Source organism: Peromyscus leucopus, chromosome 11 (genome assembly GCF_004664715.2).
Source record: "Peromyscus leucopus breed LL Stock chromosome 11, UCI_PerLeu_2.1, whole genome shotgun sequence".
In the NCBI taxonomy this organism is placed as follows: Eukaryota; Metazoa; Chordata; class Mammalia; order Rodentia; family Cricetidae; genus Peromyscus; species Peromyscus leucopus.
In genome coordinates this window covers 44240968-44260343 of record NC_051072.1, presented here as the reverse complement: position 1 = coordinate 44260343, position 19376 = coordinate 44240968, and the positions used below count along the sequence as shown (strand labels likewise).

Below are 19376 nucleotides of genomic sequence, written 5' to 3'. Positions count from 1 at the left end.
TTTAATGAATAGTCTTTAGTATGTAATCAGCCTCAGTTAGACAGCCACCACCTATATAATTGACCTTGGTTTGACAGCCACCACCTGGTCTCCGACTGATGACACCATGAATTTTGAATCAAACTCTCCTTTTTCCCTCTTGTTACCTATATTTTCAATTCATCATTTACTCCTTTTCATTTTTGAGGTTATAATTTAATTACAACATTCGCCTCTTCTCTTTCCTCCCTCTAAATTCTCTCATATACTCTTCCCCCTCTCCTTCAAATTCATGGCCTCTTTTTTCCCTTAACTGTTATTGCGTGCATATATGTGTTTGTGTATTCATATATAGTCCTAAATGTAGCCCGTTCCATCTATATAATGTAAGTTGAATGTACATTTTCAAGGCTGACCATTTGGCACTGGACAACCAATTGGTGAGCTCTTCCCTGGGAAGGACATGTCTCCTGCTCCCAGCTCTACTCAGTTGCCTGTAGTTCTTGGTGTAAGTTTGAGGCCTCCTGAGTTTTTCCCTGTACAGTTTGGCTCATCAAGGAAACTTCTTTTTGCAACAGAGAGAGACCATTAAAGAAAACCACAGCCAATCAAAATGCAGAGTTGTGGAGCCCAGTCTCTCTGGATACATCTACAAAACACTCCCACACCCAAGGCTCAGGGAACATTATTCACTGTAAGGGAGATATGCACAGTCCCCAGCTCCTTCTATCATGACTGACATTTAATCAGCAGTTAATCTGGCACTCATGCAAAGGTTTTTGACTTGAGATTTACTGAGCACGTGATTCTAGAGATTTATTGAGTTAGAGATGATGTTTTGTGGCTACTGTGATGATAAAGATCCTACCTCTGAGGAACACATCTTTTTATTAATTTTTCTCTTCCTTCCTTCTGGCTGACTCTTGGTCAGTTATTTCAAGACCATAGTCCTATAACCCACTCTCATTCAGAAGCCATAATGGAGAACAAAATTGTTTGGCTAGGGGTATATAGTACTCATGGCATGTGTTTATAAATAAAAATAAGAATTTACAAAATTTGAAAATTTAGACATGGAAGAGAATCAGAACCTGCAGAACTTTTTGATAATACTAATTCCATTCGGAACTTCTTCAGTAAATTTAAATTTTATTGAAAAATTTAAAACGCATTCCATTTTACTTAATTGCTAGTTCTGAAAATGTTATCATATGCTATTTAGTATTTTAGAGACACTAATTTAGTTGGTGAAATCAACTAAATAGGGTTATAAGAGCCATTCCTGAAAAAAAATAACAATTCTTACAATTGCTTATGGGTTCTTTTGTTTCTTATGATGTCATGAGGTGACCCAAGCATTGGCTTCAAATATTGAAACATAAATCAGTTTACAAAGTCAATTCGGCTATCTTATATAATTTATCTGAGAGAAAAAGTCAATTTCTCAGTTGCAGAACAAATTGCTGTCTACATATGTACTTACGAGATGCTTCCTTTTAAAATGTTTTACTCTGTGTATGCAACATATATGTGTGTGTGTGTTATGTGTAGTGTGCATATTTGTGTGTGTGCATGTATATGCATGTATGTATGTAGAGTGCATGCTAGTGCATGTGTCCACTATTCAGATTCCAAGGTTATAGGTGCATGACCACACCAGACTTTTCACATGAGTTAGTTCCAGGGATTTGAACTCATGCATGTCCAGCAATAACTTTTTATTTATTTATTTATAACTAATTAACTTACATATCACCATGGATTCCTTGTTCTCCCCCTCCTGTCCCCCCCTTCCCCCCCCCCCCCCCATTCCATCTCCTCCAGGCAAAGACTCTCCTGAGGATTGAGTTCAACCTGGTAGATTCAGTCCAGCAGATCCAGTCCCCCTCCCAGGCTGAGCCAAGTGTCCTGTATAAGCCCAGGTTTCAAACAGCCACTCATGTACTGAGGACAGACCTGGTCCCACTGCCTGGAGCCTCCAAACAGATCAAGCTAATCAACTGTCTCACTTATCCAGAGGCCTGATCCAGTTGGGGCTCTCAGCTATTGTTCATAGTTCGTGTGTTTCTATCGTTTGCTATTTGTCCTGTCTTTTCCCTTGGTCTCAACAATTCTCACTCATACAAACCCTCCTCTTTCTCACCAATTGGACTCCTGGAGCTCCACCTGGGGCCTGGCTGTGGATCTCTGCATCCAGTTCCCTCAGTCGTTGGATGGGGTTTCTAGCACGACAATTAGGGTGTTTGGCCATCCTATCACCAGAGTAGGTCAGTTCAGGCTGTCTCTCGACCATTGCCTGTAGTCTATTGTGGAGGTATCTTTGTGGATTTCTGTGGGCCTCTCTAGCACTTTGCTTCTTCATATTCTCATGTGGTCTTCATTTATCATGGTCTTTTATTCCTTGTTCTCCCTCTCTGTTCTTGATCCAGCTGGGATCACCTGCTCCCCTAAGCTCTCTTTCCCTCGAACCTTGCCCTTCATTACCCCCACTCACAGCCATGTTGTTCATGTAGATCTCATCCATTTCTCTGTCACTGGGCGATCCCTGTGTCTTTCTTGGGGTCCTGTTTTCTAGGTAGCCTCCCTGGAGTTGTGGTAGCAGTCTAATCATCTTTGTTTTACATCTAGTATCCTCCTATGAGTGAGTACATACCATATTTGTCTTTCTGAGTCTGGGTTACCTCACTCAGGATGATTTTTTCTAGATCCATCCATTTGCCTGCAAACCTCATGATGTCATTGTTTTTCTCTGCTGAGTAGTATTCCATTGTGTATATGTACCACATTTTATTTATCCATTCTTCAGTTGAAGGGCACCTAGGTTGTTTTCAGGTTCTGGATATTACAAACAATGCTGATATGAACATAGCTGAGCAAGTGCCCTTGTGGTATGATTGAGCATTCCTTGGGTATATGTCCAAGAGTGGTATAGCTGGATCTGGGGGAGATTGATTTCCAATTTTCTAAGAAAGCACCATATTGATTTCCAAAGTGGTTGTACAAGCTTGCATTCCCACCAGCAGTGGAGGAGATTTCCCCTAGCTCCACATCCTCTCCAGCATAAGCTGTCTTCAGTGTTTTTGATCTTAGCCATTCTGACAGGTGTAAGGTGGTATCTCAGAGTTGTTTTGATTTGCATTTCCCTGATGATTAGGGATGTTGAGCAATTCCTTAAATGTCTTTCAGTCCATTTGAGTTTCCTCTGTTGAGAATTCTCTGTTTAGTTCTAAGCCCATTTCTTAATTGGACTGTTGGGCATTTTGATGTCTAATTTCTTGAGTTCTTTATATATTCTGGATATCAGTCCTCTGTCAGATGTGGGGTTGGTGAAGACCTTTTCCCATTCTGTAGGCTGTCGCTTGGCCTTGTTCAAAGTCCATTCAGTTTGATTGATTGATTGTTTCTCTCAGTGTCTGTGCTGCTGGTGTTATATTTAGGAAGTGATCTCCTATGCCAATGGGTTCAAGACTACTTCCTACTTTCTCTTCTGTCAGGTTCAGAGTAGCTGGATTTATGTTGAGGTCTTTGATCCACTTAGACTTAAGTTTTGTGCATGGTGACAGATATGGATCTATTTGCAGCCTTCTACAGCTCCACAAGGTTGTCTTCTTACCTTTGCACACACATGTGTTGTGGCTTGTTCATGCACACACATCATGCACACATTCACTAACTATAAACAAAATTAAAATAGAACTTATATAAAGATTCATTTAAGAAATTGTTCACCTGGGAGTTCTGTGGATATCTATAAGTTTTTGTCTCAGAATATGGAGCATGATGGTAATAATGGATGTTGAGTTCCTAAGCCATAAAAATAATAGAAATGAGTCTAAGTCATATGAACAAGACAGACAAGGTTTCTTGATTAAGACCTCATTTTGAGTCAACTGACTTAAGCCAAAGAGAGCCAGCACTGACCAGATGTAACAGGCAGCTTTTATTAATTTCTTCAGCAAATGAAAAGTTTTGTAAATTGTCCATTAGTCATGCATGGGCAGTTTCCAAAGATGATCTTCTTGTATGCAAACATCATGACCTTGTACCTGTTGGGCTATGGGGTCATTAACATGACTCAGAACCTGCTGAGTCACATCTGGCATCATCATCTTACATGGATGTCCTAACCCAGTGATAGGATGAGGGATTTTGAGTACTTGAGTGCTTAAGAAAGAAGCAAGGTGGTATAGAAGATAGACAATCATTCCAGTGAGTGGATAGGCCAAGTAGTTAGTTAGCCTTCTGTTCCTGTCTTGAACAAATCTTTGTTTATTTTTTTTTCTTGGTGTGTGTGTGACAGATCTTTTCTTAAATGTTCATCATGTCCACATGAAGAGCTGAATAGTATGAAACAAAGCCGTTGGCAGCAAACTGAACAGGCTTGGGGTAATACAGAGGTGACAAGTCTACTAATCCTACTTTAGTCATCTATCTAATAGCTATAGGTTTCAATTAGTGGACAAGGATTTGTGAACAGATGTGAACCTGATGGAGAGAGTTCTGTGGGGAGGATAGAGAATGGAAGGGGATTATAGGGAGCTCAGAGGCGCGATCTGTCAGTACGTAGTATACATATGTGAAATTATAAATGGCTACACTTGTAATCTCCTGTCTTGGTAGATGGAAGTGGGAGGATTTATGTGTGAGTCCGTTTAGAGCTATACATAGAGAGAGCCTGTCTCAAGAAACAAAATGAAAGGCAACGTTTGTCAGCAAAAACAGATGCCAAGTTTCTACAGTGACCCAGGAAACTGTTATAATAATCCATAGTCAGAGGTGTTATCAAAACCAGGTGGAAGCTAATAATAGTATATTGCTCTGCTCTGTGACCTCCAAAGTTAGTGATTTTCCAAGTTAATGAAGAGCAAGTAAAGCTAGAAGGCTTCCTAATGGGTTTTCTTTGGTAACATCCCTCCCGGCCTGTGCTGTCATTTGTGTAGCTGTCTTTTTCCGGACAGGATCTGTCCTGGAACTCGCTTGTAGACCAGGATGGCCTCGAACTCACAGATATCCACCTGCCTCTGACTCCCAAGTGCTGGGATTAAAGACATATGCCACCACCGCCCGGCTTGTGTAACTATCGTAAACCCAAGTGGTTCTAGCTTTGTTTAATCTGAAGCAGCTCCTAGGATGTAAACATTCTAGTTTGTGCCTAATGCGATGTTTTGTGGGTAACAGGCCAAGGACCTAGAGTTTATATGTCTCTGGTCTCTTTCTGGTGGTCCTTACTGGTTTTAATGAAAGCTGGATTACCTATACAGACAGTAACACATTTTCAGACAAATGGAATCCCTACTTCAAAAGAGGTTTAGTAATGGCCAGGGTGTCAAGAGTTACATCAAACAAATTCTCTTCTAATATTGACACCAAATGTTTCCATTTGTCTGTTTTCTTGGCAACCAGGCTCATGTACTTCAAGGCAATGTAGTGTTATGTTATGACCATATAAAAGATATGTTTTTCTTTTGTAAGATGAGGGAAATATGACATTAAAAGTAGAAGCTTGCATTTTTATTTATAGAAAAGAGTACATGACAATTGTGGCTCTCAGTATTGGTTCCCTTACAGCCACTCGTGACTACACACATGACTTGGGTAGGTATAAGACTTCAGCTAAAAGGAAGTCCCTTTTAACTATCATGTGGGAAAAGGAGCATAGTAGGTTTAATACAGCAGTATCAGCTCTACACAGAAGGAATATTACATTGTCTTGAATTTGACATGTAATGTGTTGTTGATTTTGTTGATCCAATTGTGTCTAATTCACCTTGAATCTTTGCCTTCATATCCCTAGAAGATAATTCAAGGAAGTTGTCTCCAGTGTGTTGATGTCATATTAGAATGCCAAATGTTCGTGTTTGGGGAAGGTTATTTGTTTCACTTTAGGGCTCTGGATACTCTCATATATTTTTCTCTTTGTTTATGTTACTTCCTACACATGAACTACTGGCTCCTCCTTTCTACTCCCATATGCATGCATAGAACACACTTTCCTTTAACCCATTCATAATGTACTCACGATGACCATTCCATCTTCTTCCTAAACATATCTTTAATCTAATCTCACCTGTCAGGTGACAAGCACATGTTTGCACTGTCAAGAGTGCACGTGTTGATATTTACATTTATTAACCACCTTGCATTTGTCTACTCTGATTTCCTATAGCAACTCTCCTCACCTGTTTTATGCGTAAGGTAATTTTCTACCATGGTACATTATTAGATTTAATAATGGAAATATAATCATTTTTGAAGTAATATTCAACTTAATCATCTGGCTTCTTGTCTAAAAAGAGTGTACTGGGATTAAAGGCATGTGCCAACACCGCCTGGCTCAAGTTTTTGTTTTTAATTGAAGTATATTTTGAGTTCACTAAGGCTTTAGGACAGGGGGAAAAATGGCAAAGAAGGGAAAGCTTTGAAAATTGGAGGCCATGCCCAAGAAAAGCCATCCTTAAATATGTCAGGGTTTTCAAAAGGTGTTTCAAAAACACACAGGGTTGTAAGTTATGTATTGCATTCTCCTTTATCAATGCTCATAAGAGAAAGTGCTTGAGTGATTGGCCATTGCCTACACATCAATGAATCTTGTCATTTTCTGTCATTCCCTTTTGTATGGAGGACAATAGAATGCACATTACTAACACATGTAACTGTGGAGTTCTGTAAAAAAAAAAAAATTGACATGATCTGTAATGGGTCATTTATCTTGCTAAATTTGTTTTCTCATCTGTGAAATGTGGATTAACATACACGCCCTTTTTTGATCAAGTAGTGATTGAGTCATGTGATATTAATAACATGTGAAAACATAAATGCAGAGATTTAGACATATATTTTATTATTGAATTATTCTTTTGTTACTTTAGCTTTAATCCTACACTACTTTAGAGGACTGGTCTATCTTGATCAAAGCCTGATGTAACTAATAAATGACCCAATAAGGAAATAAAGAATGTATAGTGGGCTTGTTGTTTTATTTTTTCCTTACTTCTTTCTTTTATGTGTCTGTCTTCTGTTTCTTCCTCTTAAAACAGTTTTGGTATGAACCATGATGGAATTGGAAATTCTTGTGGGACGAAAGGTCATGAAGCAGCAAAACTTATGGCAGCTCATATTACTGCAAACACCAACCCCTTTTCCTGGTCTGCCTGCAGCCGAGACTACATCACCAGCTTTCTAGAGTAAGTAATCTCTGGAGAGTAATGATGAATCGCTCTAGAAGAAACTCACTGCCGAAGCCTCATGCATAGGGCTTCAGATTTGTCTCATTGGGCCCACTCAAATTTCAGGTCTCTCCCACGTGCTTTCCTAAATCAGTGTGGCCCAAATAGTGAATGAGCTAGAAGTGGAAGAGAATGTATGTGTGATTGATAGAATGATGGATTAGAATTGTTCAGGAAATGGGAAGCGTTTTCAGAAAGAATTTACATTCGTATAATTTAGTAGCGAATAAGTCACACTTTAATTAAGTTATTCAGTATTTCATGATGTTGGTGAAAAACTGAATTGTTTAGGCTTCTCAAAGTATCTAATAGCAACAAATAAAAGCACCAACTAAACTAAGCATCTAGGAAGGGAGTGTTTTAAAGGAGGATTTAAGCTGTCCATCTTTTCTACAATTGGAGAAGCTTCTTCATGGTTATTAATGTGAATCCCAAGAATCTGATTCAATACATGTATGAGTGAGCACAAGTATACCTGTGTTTAGGAAAAGAGATTTTTTTTTCTCATGTCACTCATGTGGGCACTCATATCGGACTTTAGGACCCAGTGGACTTGAGTGTTGCTTTCAGTGTGGCCCAGGCATGTTAGTTTATCTTTTTAATCTTAAAGGTTATGAGTTTTTAAGTGAGTTTAAATCATAATGCTTATATCATTATATATTTTGTACATCATAATGTTCAATGCTATATTATATAAATCAATTGATATTCATTAAAATCATAAACATTACTATTTTAAGTAACATCAAGGTTGCAATAGTTTATTGCTGTACTATTACTTTAGCTGTTTGGTGCTAGTTTTTCACTTGGGGAGGTGAGGTTAAATGCAAATTGGACATTATTTTTAGAAAGTAGCATATATTATACTTCATATTAGCACAATTGTATTATAGAAGTTTTAAATTCAGACAGTTTATGTAGGATAAAATTATGCCTTAAAATTTTCCTTAACTATTAGTAGCCAGGTCATAGAGTCTGAAGACTTATGATTATGTAGAAAAGAGAGTTTAAATTACCCGGCACAGATCTTGATTTCAAAATCAAAAGATGGATGTTGAAAATAGGCTTTAAAAAATTTACTAGTACAATCATTCAGTTAGGAATTCATTTAAAAAAAGTCCTGAACTAAAAATTTTTAATCTTAGTAAGGAAACATTATAATATTATACTTGCCTAGTGTCAGATTGGGTGAAGTGCTTTAAAAAGACAATAAGGAATTTGGTTGATATCTTTGGTCATTTTTAACACAGAGCACTGAAAATATCATTTTTAAGATGGTTTTTAATGAGCGCATTTACATAAATTGTAAACACTATTGAACTTCTCCTCCTTGTGGAAACTTTACCAGATCTGAAATTTCTCTCTTGTCTTGGCTTGTTTTCATAATAAAGTCTCAGTCTCTATCATCATAAAGACAAACTGTGGAACATGCTCAGTATTTGTGTGTATTTTCAACGGCAGTCCTTCTTTTGAGCTGTAAAAGTGCACTGTCTTGCCCTCTGTATTCTGTTTCTGTCCTCTTGGTGAATCTGCAGTTCATTAGTGAGTACCAGCCTTGTACACTAAACACAGGACCACAGCCTGCTATTCTTGAGCCTTAGACATGTAGTAAAGCGTGTGTGTTCTTTATGTCCTACAAACATGCAGAAGCATAGACACACGGACAACATTTGAGCTCCTGCCGGGTCTTGTGTAGTTGGAAATGTATTATGACTGTTAAGACACTCCAAAAGGACTCTCTGAATACTGCTAAAATATAATAAACTGATCATTGCCTTGGTGAGGGATGTAGAACGAGTAACCCTTGCATTATAGCAGTCCATTGAATTAATGGAAGTAATTAATCTGAAGACATTTAATCTTAATTGTTTTCCTGTATTTTGTACATATAAGCAAAATGAATGTTGACAGGATTCTAATGGGCTTATTTATCCTGTATTTTATAAAAAGTGTTCTTTTGGGTATCCATATGGAAATGCCTGAAGTTAAAACTACTAGGAAATGGATAAATGTTAGAAGAAAAAAAAAAAAAGACTTGGGATAAAACTCAGCTCTCCCTTATCCACTAATAATAAACTAACTAAAATCTTACTATAATTTGTCCAAGCAACAAAAGCTTTTAAACATAAGCTTTGTTAAAAAGATCAGTTCACTGGATCACAAGAATAAAATAGTAATTTTAAAAGATTTCTTTGTTCCATTTTCTATGCATTGAGCTTAATTGCTTTAACATCTATGAGTGATGTCTTTATCTGTATTTGTATCTATATTTAAATCCAGAGGCATTTTGCAGTTTGATCAAGGATTCAGTTTACATCTTATGTTTTGTAGTTGGCTCAAAAAGGGTCAAAGCACTTTATTTTAGCTCTTCTTTTCAAGAAAAAGAACCCTTGAAAGAAGTAATTACTAAGGAACTGCCACCCAATCAACAAAATGCATACCTTCCTCTACTTAGAGACTGTATAGAACACGAATGATCAATGACTTAACAATGAGCTTTCTATGATTTATAGAGATCCATTATTCACTGTTTAACTGGAAAAACAAAACCCAAGACATGGCCTTAAAATGCCACTAGAATACAGTCTCTCATGTCATTCTGCAACACTAGGTGCTATTGATCAATCAGGAGATGGTGTTTACCAACTCCCAATATTTTTTTTCAGATTTCTTAAACTCGGTGATTCAATAAGTGGTTCATGAATCGCCCAGAAGCCGTCCTGATTAAATAATAAAGAACCCATTACCGTTAAAATGGACGTGTTATGCCAGCTTCTGATGTTTTCCGAAGACGGCTTTGCAGGTAGTGTCCTTCCTATCTGCCTGCGGGACTCACTTATTTACTTATTTAGAAAATAGAAAAAGATGAACCTGGTATGAAGGCTTGCTTAACTCATTGACTATGGGCTAGTTTACCAGGCAGTGAAAAGCAGATAGCTGTAGCTTAGGACAGCTTTCCAGCCATTCTCAACCACTTAGAAGTAGTTCAGAGCAATTTCATATTATTTCTAAAAGATATGGGGCTTTGTGAGTCATCTTTTGCCCTATTTAAAGTCTGTCAAATTGCTTGAACTCTCAAGGAGCTGTAGCACAATTGCTTGGCTTTTCAAGTTATATACAGACTCCATTTCATACAACGGTGGAAGTTGATTAAATACACTGAGCGACATCATTATGACTGAAGGGGAACTAAGAAGAAGGTTGAGAAAAGTGATGTACGATGAACAAGATGGCCAATGCACTCATATTTGCTATCTAGAAATTGCTCTTGAAGCTTAGCTTCACCCTGTTAAATGGAAAACATCTTCTTAGGTGGAGCCTCCCCTCACCCTTCCAAAAATTGTAGTATCCAAGAAATAACCTGCCAGAACAAGTTTCTCCTTCAGTCTGTCTGACACACCTTGAGACTCTTGCTCTAAACATGAGTATCTTTGACAAGTTGTCATTTTGTGTCGAGTGAGTATTGAGTCACCATTCATAGCACGAGACTTGTGTCTTTGAAGCTTCAAGTTAGTTGTATCCCAACATTCATGTTGTACAGTGAATGACAGGACAAAGAGGTTTGATTTTAGATCCCTTTGCATTTACCTGATTATGTTATTACATAGCTATGTTTGGTTCAAACATTGTTAGTTTGAGAAAAAATGATAAAGCTACTCATGAGAAGATAGTAGATAAGAATTTAACTTGATGTAAATGATATCAACCTAGTTCATGCTTAATTCATATGTCTCAGCATACCTTTGTGAAAAAACAGGTGGCATTAAGTTATACTTCTGTGTTGATAAGGTACTGTAGGTGCATACAACTTAGGTAGATGTACTTTTAGATTGGCTCATTGTATAGACTAAAGCTCCATTCTTTATAATCTGTTTTAGAATAAACTTTAAATCTCAATTAGTAATCCAAACTCATGTGTTCTAGAAACAAAGCCAGTAGGACATATTTTATAAAGATCTATAAATTTTAGTAGGAGACTGAAATTTGGCTCATCTTCTTGTTTTCAAGGTTGACTTTGGGACTTTGTGAGTAAGTACTCACTAACTTAGAAGTGGGGTACATAAAATGAATTTCCCATCACAATGCAAAGAGTTTTAGAAATATAAATATATGTTGATTTACTATGATTTTTTCATAATCAACGAAGATGTATATTTTTAGACTGATATATATTTTACCTTGTCTTGGAAGGTTAAATAAAAACACAGATTGTCAATTTAATGATTATTTATATTTATAACACATTAACTAGGGTTTGGATTTTTGTTGGGAAATATAAACTGCTGGAAAACTAATTATAGATTTAATTTTATGCATCTAGTTTTATGTTGGACAAATATATTAAAAGTTATAGCCTCTTATAGATGAATACTAATAGTTCTGTATATTTAGTTTATTAATGAGTAAAGTTTAAGTTTTCTGAATGAAAAAAAATTATGTGACCCTCAAGACACAAACCATTTATCTTAGTAATTGTTGTTAATGAGAAAATTCCAGAAATGTCTATAGATTTATCACTGCTATTGTTATTTGATACTAGCATGGATTACACTAGGCTTGGCATAGTAAGACTTATTGCTTCTCAGTTAAGTAAATTCTAGATTAAACTAGAACTTTCCTTAGCTTCTGTTTTGTTACAAGAACAGTATAAAGTGTAAGACTATGTAACATTTTCATAAAAAGGAATTAGAAATACTAGATATAATGGTATATGAACATGTAAGTTATGTGACCCAATCTTAAATGGAGTACTTCAACTCCTTTTAAACAGGCGTTCTAAAATAAGCAGATGGGTGGCGAAGAAGAGCTGTTATTGAGAAGAGTACAGAGAGCTGGGCATGTAGCACACTTCTGTAAGTCCAGCACTCAGATAGCTGAGAGAAACCACCTCAGTCTATATAAAGAGACTATCGCAAAAACCAAACAGAATAAAAATAAATAAATTATTGTCAATTCATCTGGAGGATATGGGAGATGAGTAGGCGAGGAAGGACTATTGTAGAGAAAAGTGAATAAAAGCAACATATGATGATGTATGAAGAAACTACAATGAAACCTATTAATTTGTATGATAACTTAAAATAATATTAAAAATTATTCATGTAGAGTTTGGGAGATGGCTTGATGCAGTGTTTCTCAACATAGTGGTGGCAACCCCTGTGAGGTCGAATGACCCTTTCATAGGGGTCAGTATCAGATATTCTACATATCCGGTATTTTCATTATAATTAATAACAGTAGCAAGATTACAGTTATGAAGTAGGAATGAAAATAATTTTATGACTGGGGAGTCACCACAACCTGAAGGACTGTAGCATTAGGAAGGTTGAGAACCACTGGCTTAGTGGATAAAGTGGTATGCAAGCATGAGTACCTAATTCTGGATCCCAGAACCCATGCCAAAGGCCAGGTACAGTGGAATAGACCTGTAGGCCCAAAGTGTGTTTTTCAAGGCATGGCTAGCTGAATCCTGGGGTTTGTTGGGCAGCCAGTCTAACTAAAATGGCTGGTCTAGGTTCAGTGACAGACTGTCTCAAAAATCAGATGGAGATAATTGAGGAAGACATCCTGAAACTAACCTCTGGCTTCCACACAACTGCAGGGGTGAATACACCCTTACACACATTTTCACACATGCATCTACCTATACCGTGAGGAGTGGTTAGAGAGAAGTTACTAGTGTAAAACCAGAAATCAGACATTACCTCATGAACATTTAAAAATCAGAAGAGCAGCTAGTCATAGGAAAAATTTATTAGAATTGAGTGCTCAGAAATTCTTTGGTTAAACACACATATGAAGGACAGAGAGGGGAGGAGGGAGGGGGAAGTAAGAGAGAGGGAGGGAGGGGAGAGGGAGGAGAGGGAGAGGGAGAGAGGAGAGGGAGAGGGAGAGGGAGAGGGGAGAGAGAAACTCTGAAGATAGAATCAAATCTGCATCCCACAGATCTGTGTTCTTTCCCTTCTGTGTCTATATCTGTACTCTTTCAGAATGGTAGTTGATAGCTTAGAAGCATGAAAATACCTTGAAGTACTTTTCTTCTTAAGAGTCAGTTAGTAATAATTATACTCAGCTGGGTAGTGGTGGTGCACGACTTTAATCCCAGCACTCAGGATTAAAGCAGAGGCAGGCAGATCTCTGTAAGTTCGAGACCAGCCTGGTCTGTAAAGAAAGTTCCAGGACAGTCAGGGTGGTTACACAGAGAAACCTTATCTCAAAAAGCCAAATAATAATAATAATAATAATAATAATAATAATAATAATAATAATAATAATAATGCTCTATAGACTTTACTTAATTGAAAGTAACAGAAAAGACACCAGGAAAACAATAGACAAATTTTGCTAATATACGCAACTAAAAATTTGCAATGCATAACCCTAGTTAAGAATTAAAAGATGAAAATGGTCCCATTCCTCAAATACATACATCTCTGCTTTGCCGTGTTAAGAGGTATGATCGTTAGGAGGACAGTGCTATATGTACACATAGTGAGAAAATGTGGAATGGAGCAGCTTTTTCATCAGCTGCGCAGATAGATCCTTGCTGTACCTGAGGTTGTTTGACTGACATAAGCCTTGCTGATATTTACATATATAGCAACCACATGTCTAAAGACCTTTGTTGATATGGTGTTCCTAAACACAGGCTCATTTTTAGAATATACATATGGGTTTCTTTTTTCTTTTATTGAATGGAGAGTTTTAATCTTCTGTAAAGTGTACTGGACAAGGAGAACTAGTCTTGTGTAGCTATTTAATAATAAAAAAAGAAATAGGTGCTTCCAGGGACCTAAAATAAGAATACACTTTGGGGACCAACTCTTTGAAGAGTTTTGGCCTTAGGTCCTAACCATGCCTGGCACTGTTGGCTCTGAAGGTCTTTTCAGTGCTTGTCTGATCTAATTTTTTTTAAAGAAAAGAATATTAAAGATCATTATATCTCAAAACAAGAACATTAAATGAAATAATTAGTTTTGCTTCTTCCTAAATCAAGCCAATTTTACCATCAGTAAAAAGTTAGTTCCTTTGTGTATCTATCTTTAAATTCAATTCCCTTCTGAGGGTCACATTTTTAGTTCAATTTTCTATATTTCTGAAAGTCACTATATGTAGTATTTGTAATGAGTTCTATACTGGTGCCAGTTAGGTAATTATGTCCTACACTTTTTTGTTATGCTGCTGATAAATATTTATAACCTAAAAGATCTTGTATGTGAATTCTTCAGTATATAATTTAATTTTTCTTTTGATTTGTAGTAGTAGTATTTACTTATTTTTATTATATGTGCAATTCCTTTTATAAATATATGTATAGTTTTATTGTAAATGATGGAACTTATAATTTGGAAAGAAAATTTAGAAGTTAATCCTCTAATTCAGTTATCCCAATAATATTCTATATTATCAAAATAGTCATATTTTTACTATTGTACTTATTATAAAATATTACCCCTTTGTCATTAACTCTAATATATTTTGATATTACTAGTAGGATTTTACTTGACTAAAGTTTTACACATCATAATACCAAAAGTGCTATTTTTTCACCTAACAATAAATGTGCTTGCTGAGCTCCATGACAGTATCTCAGCTTGCAACAGGAAGGAAGCAAGTATTGGGAAGAACAAGCCTTGAGCGGTACTGATGGACATGTCAAAGCCCATCTATGTCAGTGCAGTGGTACCACAGCACTTTCTTTCAAGATTAACAAAGAGGAGTGTAAGGCCAGAAGGCCATCTTGTATCCCTTTGGTCTGGGCCACCTTAAGAATAGCACAGTTTAGGTTTTAAAGATGCTAATGGCTGCTGTGTAGATAATCATTTTATCTAACAAGATGCCTTTTACATTTTAACAAATAAAAAAAACTTGTCAGTGAATTGAAACTCATTGTTTTGTAGGAGTCTTTCTTCCCTGTTTGTAAATGAAAATTCGTGCTGTCCTAAATAACAGTTGAGGAACTTCAACTTGTCAAGTTATTTTCCTTTGGCAAAGTGGATGGAAAAGATTTGGGGAAAAAGCAGAGGTCCTGGCACAATGGACAGGAATGCTGGAAAGAATTTTTAAGTGTTGGCATAGGAATTCTTTAAAAATCCGAACTCACATGTGAAGTGAAAGTAAAAAAGCATCTGTCCTATTTTATGCACACTGGATAAATAAAAATGAACAGTTATATTCAGCAAAGTCTAGAGCTCTTTAAAGTAAGGTATTCTGTCTGGCTTTTGGCAACCTTTATGTTATTTGTTCCACTGAATTAAAATATTATGTTTTAGTGAAGGCATACTTTGTAAAGCAGAAATTATGTAGAAAGGAGAACATTCCCTTTTCCTAGCTCTGATGACCTCAGATGAAATATGAAATCTTTGAGAGACTAAACATTTCTAGGGTATGTGAGAGAGACCTTTGGACCTTGGCCCCGGCTGCCATTCAGCCCACTAACTAGTGCCATGTCTTACTGCAGCATCTTTTGTTCTGTCTAAGGGGATAAATTAAGTCTTTAAGATTGCAGCTATAATTATTTTTGTTTAATTTTCCACAATTCATGTTTTTAATTCTACTACCAGATGTGGTTATATTTTCAATGAAAACAAACAAGAAACTTAGAGTAATATGAAATTCTGTTTTGATTCCTTCAGAACTAGTTTAAACCAGTATTTTAAAGGCCAGCAGGACATTTTCAGATTGTTGTCTGAGATGCTTCCATTGTGTTTTGGTGCTGGAGAAAAAGAATTTGGAGCTCTCATTCAGGTGTCTGTAAAACTATTCTATTTTGCTATATGATTATTAGTACAATGTGTTGTTTTCATGCATCAAATTATTAAAACAAAGATCTCAACACATGGTTTCATAATTGTGACTGAAATAGTCTACAGAGTACCTAATTTCCTCTGATCCTTTATGTTGAACAGTTCAGGCCGTGGTACTTGCCTTGATAATGAGCCTCCCAAGCGTGACTTTCTTTATCCAGCTGTGGCCCCAGGTCAGGTGTATGATGCTGATGAGCAATGTCGTTTCCAGTATGGAGCAACATCCCGCCAATGCAAATACGGGGTAAGAGGTCTTAATCCTTATGTTCAGTCATTTATATATGTTCTCTTGTGACACATGTTCAAGTGGAATCATGATGAACTTAGTTTGCATTTCCAGCATTATTAGTTTACATAATGCCTTTTACACTGATTTTTCTGAGATTGTTTATATAGTATCTATTTGTAAATATCTGAATAATAACTAAATTAACATATTTCACAATTTTTTTGTTAATGAAGCAAACAGAATTTTAGTAACTTCACGTGTATTTACTTTTTAAATCTCAGCTCATGATGCCAATTTTACTTTGTCTTTTAAAATATTTTAGTTTTAAGAGACTCCTCTATTGCCTTTTCCTGGCACTCTTATAACTGTGCTAAAGGGCATTTTCACTGGCCTCTTGCCTTTACCTTAATTCAGTCTAGCTAGAACTGAGTCACCTCTATGGCTTCACCCAGTGCCCACTTTCCAACACAACAACTGAGGAGGAACAAGGTGACACCAGCCCACGGAATGAGAAAAAGGGAAATAGCTGTGGAAAAAACTGTGAGCAGCATGACTTTCTCTTCATGTGTGCCTAAAACAAGTCACAGGGCCATATTAGAAACCATTAAAACGCTTTTAATTTCACAGATAATTTTGTCTCTAGTATAGGAATGTGTTGAATGAAAAAAACGGATTCTAAAATGTCAATCTGTGTGCCAAAAAATACTTAGGCTTTAAAACCAAATCTAAAGGCTTGGTTCTTATTGTGGTACAGATAGCCTAAATTCTTAGAAAATGAAAACAATACAAAGAATTAAGCTTTAAAATAGTATTATTAGACTACATACTCACTGTTCTTTACCATTTACTCTTCTTGGACATAGAGCAATGGGAGGCATTAAAACACATATCTTGGGTGACAAATATATTGTTATTCTTGGTAGACCTTGGCAGTACTTTCAAGATTGTGTGATTGATTATCTGAGTATGTAGAGACACATGTAAAACTTTGATTTCTTCTGTTTCTTTGTAAAGTTTTAGTTCTGAAAGGATCTGGTTTCTTTTGTTCCTAAATTCTCCTTTTTCCTAAAAGAAAGTCACCCAAGCATTAATCACAGTGACTACATGTACTCAGTGATCAATGAAATCAGAGATGCTTTCCACGATCACTCACAGTGTTTCCCATTTTTCTGTTCACTAGTGAGACAATCTACATTGTACTTTTTATTCTGGAAATTGTGTTTGAACTCCATCCATAAGCTTCTATGATAGATAATTTATGCTATTATTATTTATTATTATTACATTTATGGGATTTATGAATGTAATTTTTCTTTGATGAACAAATTAATTTAAAAATTGATTTGATTCTTCTCACTTAGTCTAGAAGGCTCACTTTTTCTAGGTGGATAGAAACGAGATAAGTTGTAATTACAAAACTTCATTTTCTGCCTTTTGAATCTTTCTATATAATAGTTATGCTGACTTCTATATCAGAAATAAAATAAAATCAAAAAACTTTGTGAAGACAGCATTTGTAGAGATAATTTCTTATATTTTGTCATGAACCCTTTCTACTTGTTTTTCAGTGAAATACTGGTTTCACTAGATACATATTCTATATGGAATTCTTATGCTCTTTTTATATTCTACTATACATTTCTAGTTAGGATTCTTGATTTCTGATAAGATTCGTTAAAATCTCTCCCGCCTCTTGAACTTGAACATTGGGCGCCAGATGCAAGACGAATTGCTAAACGGTCTTATTAATAAAAACCTGGAGCCAGATATTGGGGTGAAAACTGAGAGATTAGAGAAATAGGACAAGCCCAGAGCCAACCTCACCTTACCAACTCCTCAGCCTCTAGAGAGAGCTACTTCCTGTATACCCATGCCTATATGCCTTTCTGTCCCTGCCCTCTTATTTCCTCTCTCCGCCCAGCTCTATCACTTCCTGTCTGTCTGTACAGACTTCCAGACCTCTATGGTTAACTAATGCTAGGATTAAAAGTTTGTGCCACCATGCCTGACTCTGTTCCCCAGTGTGGCCTTGAACTCACAGAGATCTGGATGAATCTCTGCCTCCTGAATGCTGGGATTAAGGATGAGTGCTACCACTGCCTGACCTCTATGTTTAGTATAGTGGCTGGCTTTATTGGGGTGCACAAATAAAATATCACCACAGGTTCATATAATTATCATACTCAATTTACACTGGTTTTTATCTTATGTTTTCCTAACATTTATGACATTTCTAAATACTACTTTGGAAATCAATTGACTCTTTGAAGACTGAGTCCAGTCTGGTTAGCACGTTGTGCTTCAGGAGGCAGCTGAAGGGAAAGGTGACCTGAATGTAAGGTACTAAGGTGGGTATGATATCATAACACACTGATATGAGACTAGGGAACAGTTGCCTTGAAATGATTCCTATTTTGAAAACTAATGACTTCTGGAAAGATTTTAAACAGTTATAGAATGAACCATAACTGCTACAGTGATACCTTTTCCCATCCCTTTCACTTTGGCCATTTTGTAGTGATTGAGAGCTTATCAATGCCCAACTTATCAATACTCCATAATTTCTTAGTGACTTCTTAGTGTATGTGTTCAGTTATATATTTGTTAATCACATTTGGGTATTTGTTTTTGGAGCAGTTTTCCACAGTTATCATTACCTATTATCTAATTTTGTTTTCAGATTATCCATAAATTCTAGCAGGATAGAAAAGAAAATATAGTGGTTATAAATACAAAGAACAGAATAGCAGTGTAATATATAGATTAATATATTTGCATAATCTGGTAACCTACAAATGATAGTCAGTGATACATAACTGTTATATAGTACCTTTTTCTGAGATATTTCAGACTGCATTGACAAAATTTATAATGATTTTATAATAGTTTATAGATGGGGAAACTAAAATTACAGTGTGTGATTTATACACTCCTAGATTAAAAACATGTAGAGATTTGAGTCTGTCACATCTGTTGCTTCTATTTATACTAATTGTGCTAATAAAATAAAGATTGTAGATGTGTTTGTTATAGAGAACATTAGTCTAGTCTTCATCAGGTAATGTCTCATTCCTGATTAGTAAACGTCTCAAAACTCTCCATTTTAGCCCTGTCTTTTGGGAGAGAAGTAATCTC

General features: G+C 36.3%; 1 protein-coding gene across 6 annotated transcripts in view; it reads left to right on the top strand.

The window, feature by feature from the left end:
- Positions 1–19376, top strand: part of Adamts6 (ADAM metallopeptidase with thrombospondin type 1 motif 6) — a 234759-nt gene that overhangs the window by 83542 nt on the left and 131841 nt on the right. For 4 of the 6 annotated variants that reach the window (XM_028883981.2, XM_028883990.1, XM_028884000.2 and 1 more), the window contains exons 10-11: positions 7017–7163; positions 16115–16256. In XM_028883981.2, coding sequence (XP_028739814.1) covers positions 7017–7163; positions 16115–16256 — 289 coding nt within the window. Of the gene's footprint in view, positions 1–7016; positions 7164–9880; positions 10009–16114; positions 16257–19376 lie in introns of those variants that run through there. The other 2 variants (XM_028884010.2, XM_028884017.2) reach the window with 2 other exon arrangements.